The sequence below is a fragment of the Amblyomma americanum genome, chromosome 3 (genome assembly GCF_052857255.1).
Source record: "Amblyomma americanum isolate KBUSLIRL-KWMA chromosome 3, ASM5285725v1, whole genome shotgun sequence".
Classification (NCBI taxonomy): domain Eukaryota; kingdom Metazoa; phylum Arthropoda; class Arachnida; order Ixodida; family Ixodidae; genus Amblyomma; species Amblyomma americanum.
The window spans coordinates 212,176,542-212,194,277 of NC_135499.1; the positions used below are offsets into that span (position 1 = coordinate 212,176,542).

Genomic DNA, 17,736 nt, shown 5'->3' on the forward strand with positions numbered 1-17,736 from the left:
ATTTCTCTCTCAAGGACGTTACTGAAAGAGATGAGGCATTGCAAGGGCTTTCGAACGGTTTTCGTGTATAATGCCACCTACAACGTGTATCAAGAAAATGCAGAAAGCATCGCGTACTGCGCTGCATTACGTCTTACGGTAAAAATATTTCTGATTGGCGGTCGTTTCCGCCGGCAAAATCGTCTGCCGAGAAATGCGACATGTAATAGAATTTCAAATAAAAAAATGTTTATGCACGACGACACCGGAGTTCAAGAAAACTGTGAAACTAAGTCGAGATAAGCTTTGAGGGCAACCGTGTAAAAGACGCAGGTTGTCCTCTGCATGATCATGAATTCAGCCGTTTGAAATTTTCTATTTCTTTAATTTGTTTTGGTTTGCTGGGCCGGTGAGCAGGAGGAAGGCTGAGCGGGAATCATGGAGTTATATGTGTTCCAGTGCATCATCTTTCAGGCACCATCATGAAGAGGAGGCGAGAATTAACTGGAGTAATGTTTAGTGAAACCTGCTGTGGAGTATATCCATTACTTCTGAAAAGAACACAACGCAACAGGACACGACATGAAAAGGAGTAGACAGTAGACGGCGCAAAGCGTTTTTCCCTGTCTACCCAATTCCACGTCAAGCTACCCTAGCGCGTTACATTCTTTCCCAATGCTAAAATAAGCACACAGAGACGGCCGACTCCACTCTCAGAGGCTGAAATGCGTCGGTCTCTTTATTAGATAATCTCTCCTCTTTTCTGTTTTTTTTTGCAGCACACAAACACACACAAACGTGCGGCATTCGGAGAGAGCAACTGGGCAAACAGCATCGTGGTGCGTCCACAGAACGTCATGCACATTCACACACTCGTAGAAGCATTCATACAGCGTTTTATCCCCACCGTCGCTCCACATTGGATCCTCTTTGGCCGTGGGCGCCACGGCAGCTGTCTTTGGGATGTCTCAGGTAATCAGTCTCTGCTTTGGACCCTGCGTCTCTGGCCCTACGTGTTGGCGGAAGTGCCACTTCAAGACGCGTCATCACCTGCATCGAATGCTGCCAGCAAACGCACTGAGCCGGCGCTTCGGTACTGACGTTACTCCAGCTGACGTTACACTTCGTCTTGAAATTCGGCAGTAGTATTTTCGGAACGTAAAGAGGAACTCAAGATAAATAGCGTCGTCCATAAATGCTTGCCTCAGAGGTAGTTGCCGCGATGTAAAAAGAAGGCTAAGAAAGACTGGCCCATATGTTTCGCCGGCATGTTGACTGGGAGATGGAGTTTTTGCTGAGTTAAGACGGTACAATTTATATACAATAATATAATCTCTCAGGCCTCCAACAGGCACTGGTGTGCCTTGTAAGAAATAACATTGATATTCTTTAGAAAACTCGAACAATTTATACCTCAAATGCAGCATAATAACAGTATAGACTATAGCCTAAATACATGATTGCTTTATAGGCGCATTCTATCACTATGGCACAATTATATGTCGCTCTTTGGGTCACTTAGAATGGTCTACCAGATTCCTAACTTGGTCTATTAAAAGAAATTTTTGCAGAAATGCAGTCATAAAAGTAAGAAAAGCAGCACACAGGACATTTGTTGCGAGGCCGGAAAGCCACACTGTTCTGAATTACACTGTTCATTAGGAGGTGCCACAAAGACCTTAGGTTCATAGAATTCACGAAATTTCTTAACTTGTTCAGACATGATTAAGACGCAATCTCCAATTGCCCGATGCACAATCCGTCGCTCGAGTTTCTATCACGTCAAAATAAAAAAACACGAAAGTGAATGTAATGGGCACCCTACGAAACGAACACTTTAGGTTCTAACTGCTACTACAGTTCATTACAATGTATGAAGCATTCTTTTCGCTCTGCTTAGTTTATTACAACGAAAAAAAAACAGTGAAATGCAATAATGGCGACATTTCAGGGACCAGTGGCAGAATCATTAAAAAAAACTCTGCCTTAATTCAATTTTATTCCTGTCATTTTGCCTTTCGTCGGTGCGACGAACGACAATAAACAAATGAAGAAAAAAAAACGAAGCGTTACTTCACCAGCCTAGAGCATGAGAAAAATGATCCAGAAAATGTTTTAGGTCTGCTATACTCACCCCGCTTAATACAATATTATATTAACATATTGTGGTATATTTCAGATATAGACCTGCTTCCTTATGGATTGTATCGTAATATTTTTTTCCGTGGAACCCTTAGCCTCGCCGCCTGCGGCACTGGGCCACGAAGTTCTTCTTATAGTATTGGCCAGCCCGATGAGCTTTGGTTTGTTCAGCAAACCCGTGCGTTGAAACCTGAGAACTGATTTGTTGCCAAAAGCGCTTAGCGTAGCTTGTAACAAGATGGTGAGCACACTGTATACTGTGTCAGGTAGTTTTAATAAAATATAATAATCGGCCAAGAAGCGCTATATGAAACGATGCTCATACTTCGCTTCTTCATCCCACACATGATAAAGAACCACTCTGCTTGTGCATTCGCAAAAAAAAAAGGTGATATTAGTATTCATCACAGTGCTTAACAATACGCCGAGTGCTCACTTTCCACCCTCGGGTTCCGACTGGCTGGAATATTTACCGACTACACCTTTGTTTCTGTCTCTCTCACAAAATATCTTTTCCTCTTGTCAACCTTATTCCTTGTTTATCCTTCATTTCTGGGCGATTTCTTAGCCTCGAACAACGATGACAACACATGAAGGTGACTCAGCATGAGCGGTGTATCACGAGAAATCACACAAAAACAGTGCGCAAGAAAAAAAACTGCAAAACAGCAATGAAGTTGACTAGACACAAACATTTCATTCTGTACATGATCAAGATAATGGTGTACATGAAAAAAATAAATAAGGAGGGAACACTACGACGAAGAAGCTAACTGCCCCATACATTCCGCCTAGACGCATAAGTAATGATCGTTATGAACTCGCGCAATTAGGTGCCCTCAAGCCAGACTTCACTCATGTCCGCACATTTTTATCCGTGTTTGATGAGTCCAGACACGAGAATGAATCACCTTAGTCCGTCACACTTGAGGGTTTTGCATTACGCTTGCACATGCTCTCGCTCAACCTACGCGCCATTTTAACAACACATGGCGCAAGATATCTTCCTGATTGCTCAAGACATTTCATGTTCTTCTCCTGTCATCGTCGTTAAACTAGACATGCGCGGTAGGACTTTTATTGCTCGCCGTCAACCAAAAACTGAGAATTTATTCGCTGTGTAATCCTACATGAAGCAAAGAACAAGTGAAAATAGCTGTTGTACATACCCTTTCGCTACACAAAACTTATGCAATAACGTATGTTATAAGTAAGCAACTTTGAGTAGGCCTCTTGGTGACCTTTCGAAGAACGTCGCTGTCGTTCATTAAATTTTCATTCTGGGCCAGTTAGTACATCTCGATCTTGAGAAAAGTTTTTAGCTCAGAGCCCTTTTAGTACCACACGTGTGTGTCGCCTTTCTTGTGTTTTGTCTCTGTTTACGCTAAAAACCTTTTACACGATAACTGCCCTACAAAAAATACTGCCAGGACTGCAAATTCACCATTTATCGATTGCGTCTGTGTGTGCTCAAAAGGCTGGTCTGCTCATTTACGCAAATACGTCTGTTGTATCAAGTGTTACGTTAGTGTTTTCTTTGCTAAGTTCGCGCGTAATTGACGATGCGGTCAGTTTTGCTTTTGATCCGTTTATAGATAAAGCATCAGAATCTCCTTCTTATGTGTTGTCCATCAGAAAATTACAGTGGCTGACAAAGCCAAATATCGCAACATTTCATAAGCACGCTGCCAGCCTGCGCACAAGACAGCAACCGGTGCTGTTGATAGCGTTCACGAAATACCAAGGTGAAGTGTCAAATGAAACTAACTTGCAAGAGGTAAGTTCGCTGGACGACGGTGCAGGGGCAGAAAATCCTGGCGCAAGAACTATTCATATAGCTCGCATTGAGACCCCAATGAGCCCGGTTTGTCTTAGCAGGGCTGGTTGCAGCATTAAACCAGAAGCACACCTCCACTCGACTCATAGCTCCTAAAGTGACGAGCACTCATTATACCCGTAAGTTCTCTTGCATGGTTTATCAGCTCAGGGAACCAAGTTTCATATGAAGATGGAAAAAAGTAGGACAGTAATTGTGCACACGTCTTTCAATTTGCTTCACCTCGTGTGATAGGGATATATTTTCCCCAGCACATCAATTCATTAGAACTCGGAGCCCGAGGAGCAGTTTCAGTGTCGCAAATAGCACTGCATCTCGTTTAAAGTAGAATGACTTGGAATGCACTGTTTAACGGTGTCATTCACTGACCACCGACACGGTGGTAGCTGACCATCCGTCGCACATTCCAAAGTTCTCTGGAAAGCATGTCGACCTAGACATGCGCTCTATACAAGCTCTAGAGAAGGCTGCACAACGCCCCTTCAGTGTCAACAATTATTCTCCCAGCGCAGGCTCCACTTTCTAGCATCCGAGGCAGTGCCTCGTCTCGGCATTCTTCCGTTTAGTCCAGTCACTCCGCTGCCAACACCACGCTGCTGCATCCATCTTCTCGTCCTGAGCGAATGAAAACAAATAACCCAACACAACCCAACCAAGCACCGCAGAACCGCCGCAGAAGCAACCAACCAACACAAAGTCGGCGAAACATCACACGCGCACTCTGCACTTCACCGATCGCAGTACGGCGTCCCCAGACCTCGTATAAGGCACATAGTTCTGAGACGGCGTCGGACGCGCTGGTCAGGGGCTTTTTCCAGGCACGGGTCGCCCTTGCTGCGAAGCTGTCTTTTTCTTTCTTCTTCCGGCGAAGCGTCGACGCTTGAACTTCGTCGAACGGTGGCGCTGTTGTGCGGGCAGCGCCCTTCGTTTTGTTCCTTGGCTTTGGTTCTTTTGCTAGGCGCCCAGGTATGTTATGAGGGCAGATGCCGATCACCTGATATCAAGACAGCTGAAGTCTGCAAAAAATAAAGACAATTTGGTGAGACGTAGGGAACTCACGGACAAATAAATTCAAGGTTGCCAAAGGTAAGGTCACCCACATAAATTTTTGAGTTAAAAAGGTGATCCGAAAGAAGAAATTTGCTTGCTACTTCTCGATGTAAACAAAATATTTATGAGGGTTTAACGTCCCAAAGTTACTCAGGCTATGAGGGGCAAACAAATACGGGTACATAAAACTAAATTTTTTATTATTAATTTACAATACTGCAGACAAGTATTCTGTTTCTAGCAGGAATGGCATACATGAATATAGCATATTATTCGTAATGGGTTGTATCACGCCAAATTTACCAGCAAGCGGTTGGGCTGCTGAAAACATTATTCGAAATGAGCAAATTTGAACGCCGATGTATGCGTTTCTTTCTTTTTGCCAAGGAGTACAAATTTTCTAAAAAGGCTTTTAAAGATTAGAGCGTTCTGCTCTTCCATATTCTGCTCGAAGTTACGCGTCGGAATGTCCAACGCTCATTACGCTTCAACTGGACATATGGTACTTTACAATATTATTAAATTATCAGAAACATCTCCTGAATCAGTGCCCGAAGTTTTGAGGCATTTCATCCGTAGATACGCAAGTAAAGCTTGTTGTTAAGCGGCTTACTTCAGCGTGCCTTAAGCAATCGAAATTGGAAATCAATGTACTTCATATTGATCTTGTGCAAGGGCGCAGAAAAACACACACGCGTCATATATACCCATAAGTATTATTTTTTTTTAGTCAAGACCTAGGACACAATACGGGGCAAGTGACTGCGCTAAAGAAGATTAGAAACGCAGTGCCCACTATACGCATAATTCGCGCATACAGCCATGGTAATTTGACCTCATTCGTATCCTGCCCAGTTTTGTTTTTATGATTCCGTACAACCGCCTCCGGCAATTCCAGATAAACTCTTCTTTTTTGGAGGGGGGATATTATCTTAAGGGATAAATACTGGCTATTGAAAAAGCGTGGAATTGAAAATTCCGTGGGGTATTAGACCCTAAACAATCAGATTCGCAGCAATAAAAATAACTAAAACAAAAGGCGTCTAACATCGGTCATTGATATTGGAGTGTTAATACACGGTACAATAAGGCGAACTTTGCACTTCTAAAGAATAGCACAGAATAGTTCGTTATTTCAAAGGTCACTGTACTGGTTGTCGTCACATGTAGAAAAAGGTTTCACTTCAAGCTCGTTACACACAGATTCACAATAGGGTGTGAAAAGATCATAAGTTAAAAATAATTGGCCACGACCGAAATCCACTATTAAATTTATCAAATTCTACAGCAACTTCTGATGAAGACAATATAAACGAAGGCTGCAATTAGGAGTTCATGTGTGTGCATCTGCGTAGTTCTAAGGAGACCTCGGTAATAAAATCAAGATTATAAACAATAGAAACAGGTGGCTGTTATTGGCTCCGTGAAACCTAATTCAGAAGATGTGAAATACCACGCACTTAAATACCGCGCACTCTCTCTGCCGAGCTTAAAACAATAAACGTTAGGGAAAGCTATCATTTCTAACGAAGATTCGGCAAGCTGCGGCGTGTTACAATAACCGCATGAGACGTTACCCCGAGCGGCCTGCTGTGACCCCAATTGGCTCAAATGTCACGACCTCAGGGCCCCTCTCCAGCGGCGCCCTCTAAATAGGCGTGCGCAGGCGTCGACATTACAGCCACGCCGTGGAAGAGAATGGGACCAACTTTCCTCCCTACTTTTTCGTCGAGCCATCTTCGTTTATTGTTCAGCCGCTGAAGCATATTTCTCTTCCCTCTCCTTCCTCCTACTTCTTCAGCCATTTGCAACAGCGACCATGCTTACATAAACAGCGTTGAGTACGTCATCGTAGCCGCCGCTCCATTTTTCCTTTTCTCTATTTTTGGGCTCCTCTTTAAACCTCTTCTTTTTCAGATCCCTTCTAACAACAAGCCCCGTCGCCTTCCGGGAAGACGTGATTTATCGTCCCCAAAACTTTGAGCCGCAGACGACGGGCGCGACGCGTTTTTCCGTTTGTAGTACCCGCGACGTGCCGAGAGCATGCAGTTCCCTTGTTCCTTCCTTTTCCCTTTCCTGTCCCAGACTCTCCTTTTTTTTATCCACGAGTTCTTTTGCCCTTCATTTCCTGGCCCCCTCTTTCCCCTCCCCATTGCCCTTTCCTCCCCGCATTTCCCGTGTTTTGTTCTATCCTTCCTGCTTCGATGCTTCCTCCTCCTTTTCCTCCTCCTCCTCCTCCTCCTCCTCGTCGCATCACTCCCCGCCCCCTTCCACGCTGGGCTCGCAGAGTTGTCCTTTTACCGCCATCTCCCTCTAAAGTTTAGGCCAGATCAGGCGCGCAAGCGAAAACGCCGCGTTCATAGTCGTCGGCTGGCTTGTTCTCGCTTGACGGAGGCAGTTCTTCCAGCCGTAACGACGAGATGGCGCTCGCGTCGTCGTCATGCTGCGGTTGATGGCCGACAGAGCGGCAGGCTCTTTAGGAGACAGCAAGAAAAAGCGAGCGCCCTCCCCTGTTCTTATTCGGTTGTTTTGCTTTTCAGCGAAGTATTTGTTGCGCTCTTTATCTCTTTCCTTGGCAGGAGAATGCGAAGACAGCCCGGGCGAGGAGGAGCGGTCGGGGGATATCTCTCGCCGGCCGACTTTCGCAAGGGAACGAATCCGAAGGATATAAAGGAGGCTGAGGGAAGAACCGAAAACAGGGAAGCGGGGTTAGTTATGCGTCAAGGGAAGAGGTGGGGTGATGAGGGACGCGGCGATGGAGGCTAGCGTGCATTTCGGTCCACTTGCGCTGTCCGCGAACGAGCCGTAACCTCCCGCTGAATATGCGCGGTTTTGTGGCATTAGCCGAGCGAGCCGGAGAAAATCTGCTTGCATCACTAAGCGGCTGATGGCGAAACGCGCAGACAGATTCAGGAAGTAAACGATACACCTGCCATATACAGCTCGAGGGCACTGAAAGAGAAGCATTACGTGAAGATGTACTCTCGGGAGTTCATAGGGATTACTTCGATATTTGCTTTTGTCAGTTTGCTTAAGCGCTGAGTGTAGGTTTTAAAGAGGTTAACAAGCATTCTTTGCTTAATCAACTGATTTGTTATTCGTGCGTCGCTTTTCAACAATAGTTAAAAAAACTGAAAACAGCGAAAGCTGCATTTGGTACTGATTGTTTTAATGAAGAATTGATGCTGAATAGTTAGGCGCGAAAATCTAGAGGGGAGGTTTTCATTGCCTGTGTAAAAAACCAGCACAAACAAAAACGGAAGAAAACGGCATTTACAAATTGGCATTTGCGAGTACACAACCCAATTAGCTGTGGAGATACTGATAAGAGCTATAAGGGATCGTGGAATAGCAGTGCAAATTTCTGCTGTATTTATTGCGTTGTTGCGTCCTTGCAACATGGTGCCTATCTTAGAGTCTGATTCGATAGAGAGAAGACATTAAGGTTAACATTACCAGCAGATTTTATGCCAAAAAAAGCAAGAAACAGCAACTGCAAAATTAGATATAAAATATCAGACAAAAACAAAATAAAACAAAAGTGGACGGATACTAGTTTATTTTATTTATTCCTAGAAAGGCCTCTCTCGATCGCTAGTTTGCAGGCCCTAGACGCGCATGAAAAAGACAAGAATGCAAACAAATTCTATGCTTCTTGCAGGTATATGCGTGTCATGCCCTTTTCCTGCAACGGGCTGGACATTTATTATAATATTGATGCTAATGACGACGATAATCGTATAACCATTTGAAGGGTTAAAAAGGTGACGGCTATGCTATTGATCTATGCACTTCTAGGGCTGCATAACACCCACTGTCAAGTTTGCTGCTTCTGTTGTCCAGTGGCTGCTACGATGGAATTTTCCGATTATAGTGAGAATACATTAACCTTGTTCGATATTCCGCTTTAAATTCTTTCTTGAACACGGGAGACGTACAGCACCAAACGCATGGAGTGCTTTAACATTGAGTGTTTTAAAAAGTCGGTTTAGGTAACTACAACCAACTTACAGGCGACATGAGTGATTGAAATTTAGGCATGAATTCAAGCCTCTTAAAGTTAAGAAATCATTCGCCCGGTGATAATGACGGTTATTGAGACAAAAGCTGGTGGTTGGCTGATATGCTTCTTCAAGTCATTCTGCATTTAGGCCTCTGCTGAAATACGCACCACTCGTTATTTTTGTTCCCGCTTCTAAACTAGCATTTCTGTTTCGAGTTCATGTTATTTTAAACAGTTAAAATCACGCGGTAGAGTAGAAAGCATCGAAACGGCCGCAATTTGCAAGAAGGTGCATATTGTCATCTTTCTTTTTCTTGAGAACTTAAGCTACTGACACCATCCATGCACTCAGAAAGACATTTGTCTATATTTCTCCGAGAAAAAAACTACAGGCAAGGCAGCAAGAACAGGCTATGCTGTTTATTTAAAAATGAAAAACTAACCTCTTCCTCGTGAGAAAAAAAAAGCCTCTCAAAAACTCTTTCAGTTAATTTCGCGAATTTATTCTCCGAACAAAAGGATACAGAGCGGGCATGAGAGTGGCAGTGAAAAGTCCGCGCAGACAACCCATTCGACAATAAACATGGAAATATTCCGTCATTCTTGAAGAACTGCTGCACTTCCATATCGAGCTGCGCAAAATATGCACCTCCAGCGACGTCGTATTCAAACAGTGCAGCCCCGGCTGCCTACCTCAATGAAAATACTGTCGCTTATTTCCGCGGGTGCATCAGTGCAAAAAGTGCATTCACAAGAGGCGAACATACATAATACCACGGCCCCCTCCTCCCCTTCAAAAGACGCGCTCCCGTTCCCTGAAAAGCGAATAGGGGCTTTCAGATCCCGCCTCATGGAACGCACCCTACTGCGTATTTACGTTTCGTATTTGCGCATACGTGTAAACCAGTTTCACCTTCGCAAAAACGGCAGAGCAGCCAGCGCGAGCTGGACACATGCATTCATATTCACTACTTGTGTTAAAGTTTTTCTTTCTTTCAGAACTTTTCGCACATGCACTCTCTGTCTCCACCCCACGCAACAAACGAGTTTCGTATGCAACCATCACGTTTTGCATCGTCTTCTGAACAGGGTCCTCTCTTGCGATGCAGGAGCCCCCCATGATTCGATATAGAAGACGCGTAACAGCCTCGACCATACTCGACGAGAGACTTTGCCTGCTCTCTCTCTCTCTCTCTCTCTCTCTCTCTACAAACACGGCACGATCTCTCTTTTCCTTTCATTGCATGCACGGCTTTGCAGGACCGCTATTACGCATTCTCTCCCGAATCTCTCTTCTGTTTCGTCGCTGACTGCCTCCCGCCATCTCTGGTATACGTTACACGGTGTTGGCTGCACACAGAGTCCCGCCCGCGCCTTCTTTCACGGATTGCCTCTCGCCCTTCAAGTTCTACTCGTCTGTTTTCTCCTCTCTTCTCTTTTGCCCAACGAAGAGGGAATACCGAAAGTACGAAAAATCTAGGAAATGCGTTACGGCTGAACAGAGAAAAATGGCGCCCACTTTTCCGCTGAAAATAAACGCGGCGAAATGTCCACCGATAGATCCTCAGCGAAAGGGGGCCGCGAAAGTGAGTAGACAGAGCTAATATCTGAGGTATGTGACGGGATAAACAAGTGACGTACGACTTGCACTGGAAACGCGCGAAAAAAAAAACGGGAGGTGAGAGGGAGGGAGGTGAAGGCTAAGTAAACACGAGAAGTAAACAATCTCTTCAAGTGTAGTAATTCCCGCACAATGCTATAGTGGCTGCTAGAAAGCAGCCAGAAAATAGGCGCCTTCTGTTCTCTTTATCCTTCTATATGTCTTTTTTTTTCTTTCACATCTATCGCCCTCTAGATGGCGTACGTGATTGGGTAGACAAGTTGCCCGTGTCCGGCAACCTCCCCGCACGCATTGTTCCGTTCTTCGCTGCGGTGGCGGTTTCTGTGAGTAAGCCGACCTTAAATTTCTCGCCAGTCTTTTCTCCGTTCTCTTCCGCTCTTTGCTTAACAAGCGACTAAACGTTGCCGGAGAAGAAACTGCACTGTAGCGAAGCAAGAAAGTGTCGTTAATGTTTTATGTCTAAGTGAGGAAAAAATATAGACTAGAGACACACGTATCCGCCATTTTATTATTGCGAACTACTGCCACGTCCTGAGAAGAGGTATTGGCAGAAGGAACTGTCTCGGCGCGTTGGCAGCTAGGCTGTCTTGGCGCAATAGAGTATTACGACTGCCTGGTATACACTCAGTTTACTCTTGATAAGAGTATTTTAGAAATTAAATTGAGTTTTTTTGCACCGTTCATACCCAACAATTTTGGGCAAAGGCATTTTTTAGTGGAGAAACCGTTCATGAAAGCATTTTTTTTTTCAGATAATGTGAATTAATATAACAATCAATATATCCGCAGATCACCGGACGGCAATCTTTTTTTTTTCTATTAACGTTCTTGCCATCATCAAAAGCTTTCCCCGCTGGTTTTCTATTGCAGTCTTAACTGTTGAATGCGATAGACAGAAAAAATTAAAAAAAAATTTTGCTACAAATCAGAAAGATTTACCGTTACCTTCAATATTTCCAGAAAAGTATCGTATATATTTTCAATTTTCTAAATTCTTGTCCGAGAATGTTGGACATGTAGATTTTAAATACGTGGGGTGAAATATAAGCGCTCTTTTATAAAAAGAAGTGGTCTTATGTTCGAGCTTATGCCGCAGCATTATTATGGAGTAATACAACAGTGAGTCGTTTGCTTCCACTGCTGCCGTGACACCATGCATGCTATTTAGGCTGTAGGCGAGACGCGTGCATAAAGAAAACATAATAAACGAATAACCCTGATGACGAAAAACACTTGGCACTGTTCCATTGCTTGTGCGTTGATATAAAATAAAGCTTTAACAAACTTTCTTCGAGTACTATTCTCGAGAAACGCAGCGTTAATCTACTTTAGGCGCCAGAATCCGATACGGAAACTGTGTCCTTCGCAAATAGGATGCACGTAATCCATGCTGAGAGTGTATGGATTCCTGCATTGCAGGCATGCGTACGGGCGAAGACAAGATAAAAACAGAATGGAGCCCTAACGCAGGTCTTAGCAGCCAATAGAAGACCCTTGGTTATGGTGACGAGCTGTTGTCTCACTGCTACTTTCTTTTTACTGCCATCTATCATAAAGGCGGGAGCAGCACTGCCCTTTCCAAAAAAGGCAGATCCATTTTGCGGTGTGATTTTCTCAATATCGATGGACACCTCAATCGCGCCGTCAGGAAATCGGGCGGAAATGGATAGGATAGAAAGAGCACACAGGCAAGCAGGCGGCGTAGTGGAGGGCTGCAGGTTAATATCGGTACCCTAGGTGTCTACAACGGCCGCTGTAATTGATTTGTGGTCGCAAGAATGCGAGATGAGTGGGCTCGTCATTCAGGTGGGCTGGGGTCATGATGATGATCATGAGTAAGGTAATAGTGGTAGTGGTAGCGGTGATGAGTTCATATGGGTCCGAGAATGCTCCGTCTCGCGGAGTTGGCATGGCAGAAAAGTTATCACCCACTGTGTCCGAACGTGTCGGAATTTTGTTATAGCGGAGGGTGAAGTCGCTGAATCGTAGGCGACAACATACTATGCAGATAACCACGCCGGAAGCAGTCAATGCTTTGAAAACCCCCAGGGATTCACTAATGCGACTGGCGGCATACAATGTTCTATTACAGCACCAGTTTGATTATGAAGCATCAAATGGCATGACTGCCTTCGTATCTAGTTTTTTTCAAGCGACAGTATTTAGACTGTCGTGTTGCAAAAAACACCGGGTTTCTCCGCAGCATAATTGCCTGACTGGTCGAGAGAGTCATGACGAAGCCCCGCCAAATTTGAAAATCTCAGGAGTAGAATGTTCTAGCACCTCCAAATGAATCATCACAAGGAATTTTACTAATCCTACTCAGTCTTAAATCTTAATCCATCCAATAATCTTGAATAATCCGCCCTATTCCGTCCTCTAATTCACCTTAATCCCACCACTAATCCACCTTAATCACTTACTAATCGATTTCCTGGGATGGGCCTATTTCCAAAATTTGAGCCAACTTGCAAATGCTAATCGAATTTTCTTCTTTAATAATGCTGTTAAGAAGTCCCCAAGTTTTTCATCACCTCTTCGGAATTCATGCTCCCTTTGATTTCTTTGTAACTCCCGGGGGGACACTCTTTTCATAACTTGGCAGTACTCTAGTGAAGTTTTGACGCAGTTCAATGTCTTCGCGCAGCTTGCGTATGAGGAACGGTGCGTCTGCGTCATTTCCCGCTTTTTGTGCGTCTTCTGTTCGTGGTCTTTGCGCAGTGTTCAGCTTCCCTTGCTTTTTTGCCAGTATGCTGCACAAGCCGCTGACAGCCTGCCGTAACAGTACATGTTGAGTTTTAAGAAAACAAAGTCTGCCTTTTTGCACACAGCTGAAGCGCGAGGAAAAGTTCGGGCACTTTCAACTGGAAACGCGAACTCAAACTAAAACTTCGCACTACAGCTGACGGCACCGAGATCAGCTAAAAAATATAAAGAAGTTTGATGCTTAAACTAAACTTTTTCACGTTTCCAACCTGAAATCGTACACACACGGCACCTCGCCTCGCTCCTCCGCCGTCGTAACCCGGGGCAGGGTTGCTTGCTCAAGCTTGGGGGGAAACTGATGTGAGCGCAGAGCGGGCAAGTTTGATCTTTTTGAAAACTAAAACGGTGCACTGTTGTGCTAGCTTGAACCGGTATCGGCTATTCAAGTGTGCCTGATTCACAGAAACTATTCAAACTTTAGGGAAGTTCTTGCTTAGTGCACAGCCTGGCTTTAGTACGCCTGACTATCAAGAGAGGCTAGCGCTTAGGCGCCCACCAATCGCGTATCCCTCCTATGTTCTAAGAAATTCGACACACTTTAATTAATTCTGCTAGATCAGGGCAGGCGCACTACTGCACCGTTTTAGATAGAGTATAAATATGTTACTTATTCATCCTCATTTCTTGTCGTCAGCGCTCGCAAGAACGTAGTACTCTGTCTTAAAACACGTTAAAGTTTCGCAGAGGTTATCGCGCTCACCTTTATGCATGAATAACGTGATTATCGATTGGCCCTCTGAAACTAATATGTCTTTCATCATTATTTTTTTTTTGTAGTTTTCACACACGCGATCAAAAGGGGTGAGAAAGGTTTCAGTAGTTTAGTGGCTGCTTTGATTCTTGGGGAGAAGCATTGCAAGATTTCAGCTGAATGGGTTATCAACGACCGGCAATCTAGTGTACACTGAGGAAAATAAGTCTTTAGAAACTTGAAAATTACAATTGCCTTCAAAGAGGATGCCTATACTAGAAGCAACAGCCTTGCCTTTTATATTACGTGAAGTGAGTCCTAGTGGTGCAAATCTATAGTCGGGCAGCTTGGACGCATGGCCTTGTTTATCGAAGCCTTTGGTTTAAGGGTCCACCATCAACCAGCTTTGTGAGCGAAGAAACAGCTTTCGAAACAGTTGATTGCAGAAATGCAGCTTTGCTGACCTGCTGGGGTACTGCAGAAATATGTTTTGAAATTTCAGGCGAGCTTATGATGCCGAAAGTGCTCTGTAGCCGTCGGTGGGCATTAACGCATATAATGCCGTACATGAATGCACCCGCCGCGTGCGTTTTCAAACTACAACAAATAGCGAGCACTGTGCGGCAAACGAAGATCTGTTTTCTTGCACGTGGAGCTCTGGTGGGGTCGCTGCCTGGTTTGGTCAGCATTAATCGAAAGAGCATTAACCGAAGAGAACGCAAGCGTAGCAGGGGCGGCAGGAAGTTAGGTGGGTGGAAGAGATTAAGAAGTTTGTGGGGATGGAATGGGCCGCAGCTGGCACAGAACAGAGTTAATTGATATGGAGAGGCCTTTGCCCTGCAGTGGGCGTAGTCAGGCTTGATGATGATGTTGATGATGATGAATCGAAACTTCGCGTTGGCTGTGGTTACTCTCGAAAAAGAACGGAGTTTTCGAAAACGCTTTACAAGCAGCAAAATATCTCGTCCGTCGTGAACGAAATACGAAAGCAGAAGACGCTAAAAAAAAAGGTTGACTTGGCAGGCCGGTGTTCGTTCGCGCGGCGTCAATTCATGCGATCGGCGTTCGCATCGCTCACAATACACGATGATTACGCTTTCGCGTCCAGCTGCGGGTTTCTACGGGCAGTAGCGAGTCGCCAAAACGTGACAACTGCAGCGCCCGAGTGGTTCCGAGCGAGCCCATTTTTTTTGTCATTTTGGTTTCTTGGTAATGGCCACTTTTTTCAGATTCGGTTTGAAAAACGGCGGGTTTTACGAGTGATTCCGCAAGCCTGTTTTCTATAACGAATATCATTTTTTTTTGTACTCTCTCTCGACGTCCTAATAGAAAAAAATCCTTTCACGGGGCGAAAACTTTTCGTTGCAGTTGGCCTTTCAACCAGACACCAATAAACCTACACATAAAACCTTATCCTATGACGTCTGCCTTTGAAAATATGTACACATATGCTCACTTGTCGTGCGACAGTTTAAAAATCGAAGGAAGGCTTGGTTCCCTTTCTGCATTCGAAAAGTAACCCTTCGATGGCTAAGGTTTTACATTGTTGTTAAAACAGCTCAATACGTACAAGATAATTTACTGTGTGTAAAGAAATCAGGATATGGCATTCGAAAAAAGTTTTATATTCAACTGTGCAAGGAGCAGATTCTCCCGAGTAGTGTCTCTGGGTTGCCCTTATTATCACGATCACAAGCCATGGCGAGGCTACGTAGTGCGCTGTTCAACTTCGTTGTTTCCTTCTGAAGCTATTGAAATCATTTATTTGTGACTGTACGATGTCCTCCGGTAACGCTGACATGCTAACAATCACTGGTAGCTCAACTTTTTCTTCAACTTGTGAGGGCTGGTCCATCGGTTTCATTCAATGCGCTTTTTCAATAAAAAAAATTTATAAAACCGCCGGTCTCATTCTCTATGTTATGTAGTTCAAAGGGCCTAGTCTTGCAAATGATGGCAACAGAATCATCACTGCCGGTGTAGTGCGGGGAAAAGAAGTAATATTAAGGCTGTTGCTTCTAAAGCTCGATGAGCATAAACAGGTTAACAACGTCTTGTGCTGCATTTTAAGGTTCCTCGTAGTTTTCTCAATATAGACTAATTTCAACTCTTGAATCAGTTTTACGATACTTCGTAATAGGAAATTTAACTTCCTTTGTTGGGGACGCCGTCTTCTTATTGAATCAAACGCTGCGAAGCAAACGGCATTTAATCGATGGGAACTCCACCGGGGATGCTACCGTGGTGCGCTCATAAAAGAGCGTTCTGTCTCTGTTATGGCCCCTTGGGAATGCTCCGTTTTCCGATAAAAGCTGGCTGCCGAGAGCTACGAATCGCATTACTGCGTGGCCGTAATAAAAGGTAAAGGAGAAGGTCGAACGCAAACGAACCCATTGGAAGCAGATGGCGCGTCTTTCTGTCCGAAATGGGATTTAGATCTTCACTGCGAGAGTGCTACTGTTTCCCGCATATTTTCCTGGTGGCCTATTACCAGAATCCGCGCGTTTTACTAAAGAAAAAAAAACGTATATTAACGGCGCTTCCTGGTAGCATGAAACCTCGTTTACTAAACTCTGCGCCTAACTACAATTTCTATCGCTCGAAAACCTCGCCTCGGCAGCTCAGGGGTTTTTCGATATAAACCGGTTGGGCCCAGCTTCTCGTGGGACCAGAGATCGCGATATCTTCTAGAGAAGAACGCTCCCATACCTTGTGCAGAAATCTCGGCATTAGAAATGCTAAAGAACAGCCAGTTTGATTTCGGGCAATGAAAAGAAGTAGGAAAACACGGCGCTTAAGAAACAGCACCAACAACCCAATTCGAGCGAAGAAAGAATTGCCACGGCGATATTTAGGGTGGTCTCCAAAACATTCCGGATACAGTATGTTTTATCTTTCCCGTTATTCAATGAGCCGACTTCAAAGGCTCGCAGAAACCCTCCCGGAACAATCGCGCCGACAGTGCCATCTTGTAGGAATTTTGTTTTTGTATTATACTTGTACAAGCGGAGCACTTCCCTCTCGAAACCGCAGTTTTTGGTTAGGTTACCGTACACTCTGAATGTGGGACACAATCGGATAAAAAAGGAATCAAAATAAAGTCAAGAAAGAGACTCTGAGAGCCTCTCACGAGCATATATTTTAGGTTCTACGGGATCAGTGCTTACAGACTGGCTACAGCCAGTGAGTAACTAAGTCTGATCGCATGCCCTGTCGTTTAATTTGTGGAACACTCTCGTTCGAGATCCTCGGCTAATTTTTCCAAACCGGCACATAAGTTACTATCTTGCTTAAAAGCGCTCTCTTCATCCCCGAGAGGCAGGAAATCCAAACGAGTGGCCATAAATCCTGCTCTTCAACGAGTGCGGCGGGTAGACCGGCGAGAACGGCGCTCCCTCGGATTCCCGAGTAACGAGGCATTCGGTCGCGCGACAGTTTCTCGCGGTGTCTCCGGGCGCGCTTCGTGCTGCCCTCTGTTGAGGCCCGGAGGCCTAGCCCGCGGGGCGGTGATAGAGCGCTCGCCTTCCAGTCCCCGAGATAGCAGCGCTCGAATATCTAATTAAATTCCCCGCATTCCTCAAGACCCGGACAGTAACGATCGTCGCCTCTCAACCTCTCGGGGTCGTTCGATCTCCACGCGCGGCGGA

The 17,736-nt window shown here is 44.8% G+C and overlaps 1 protein-coding gene across 2 annotated transcripts in view; it reads right to left on the reverse strand.

Moving 5' to 3' along the window:
- Window positions 1-686: 686 nt before the first annotated feature.
- Window positions 687-17,736, reverse strand: part of LOC144126003 (hemicentin-2-like) — a 204,810-nt gene continuing 187,760 nt past the window's right edge. For both annotated transcript variants that reach the window (XM_077659866.1, XM_077659865.1), the window contains exon 12: window positions 687-4,974. In XM_077659866.1, coding sequence (XP_077515992.1) covers window positions 4,949-4,974 — 26 coding nt within the window. In that variant the 3' untranslated portion in view covers window positions 687-4,948. The remainder of the gene's footprint in view (window positions 4,975-17,736) is intronic.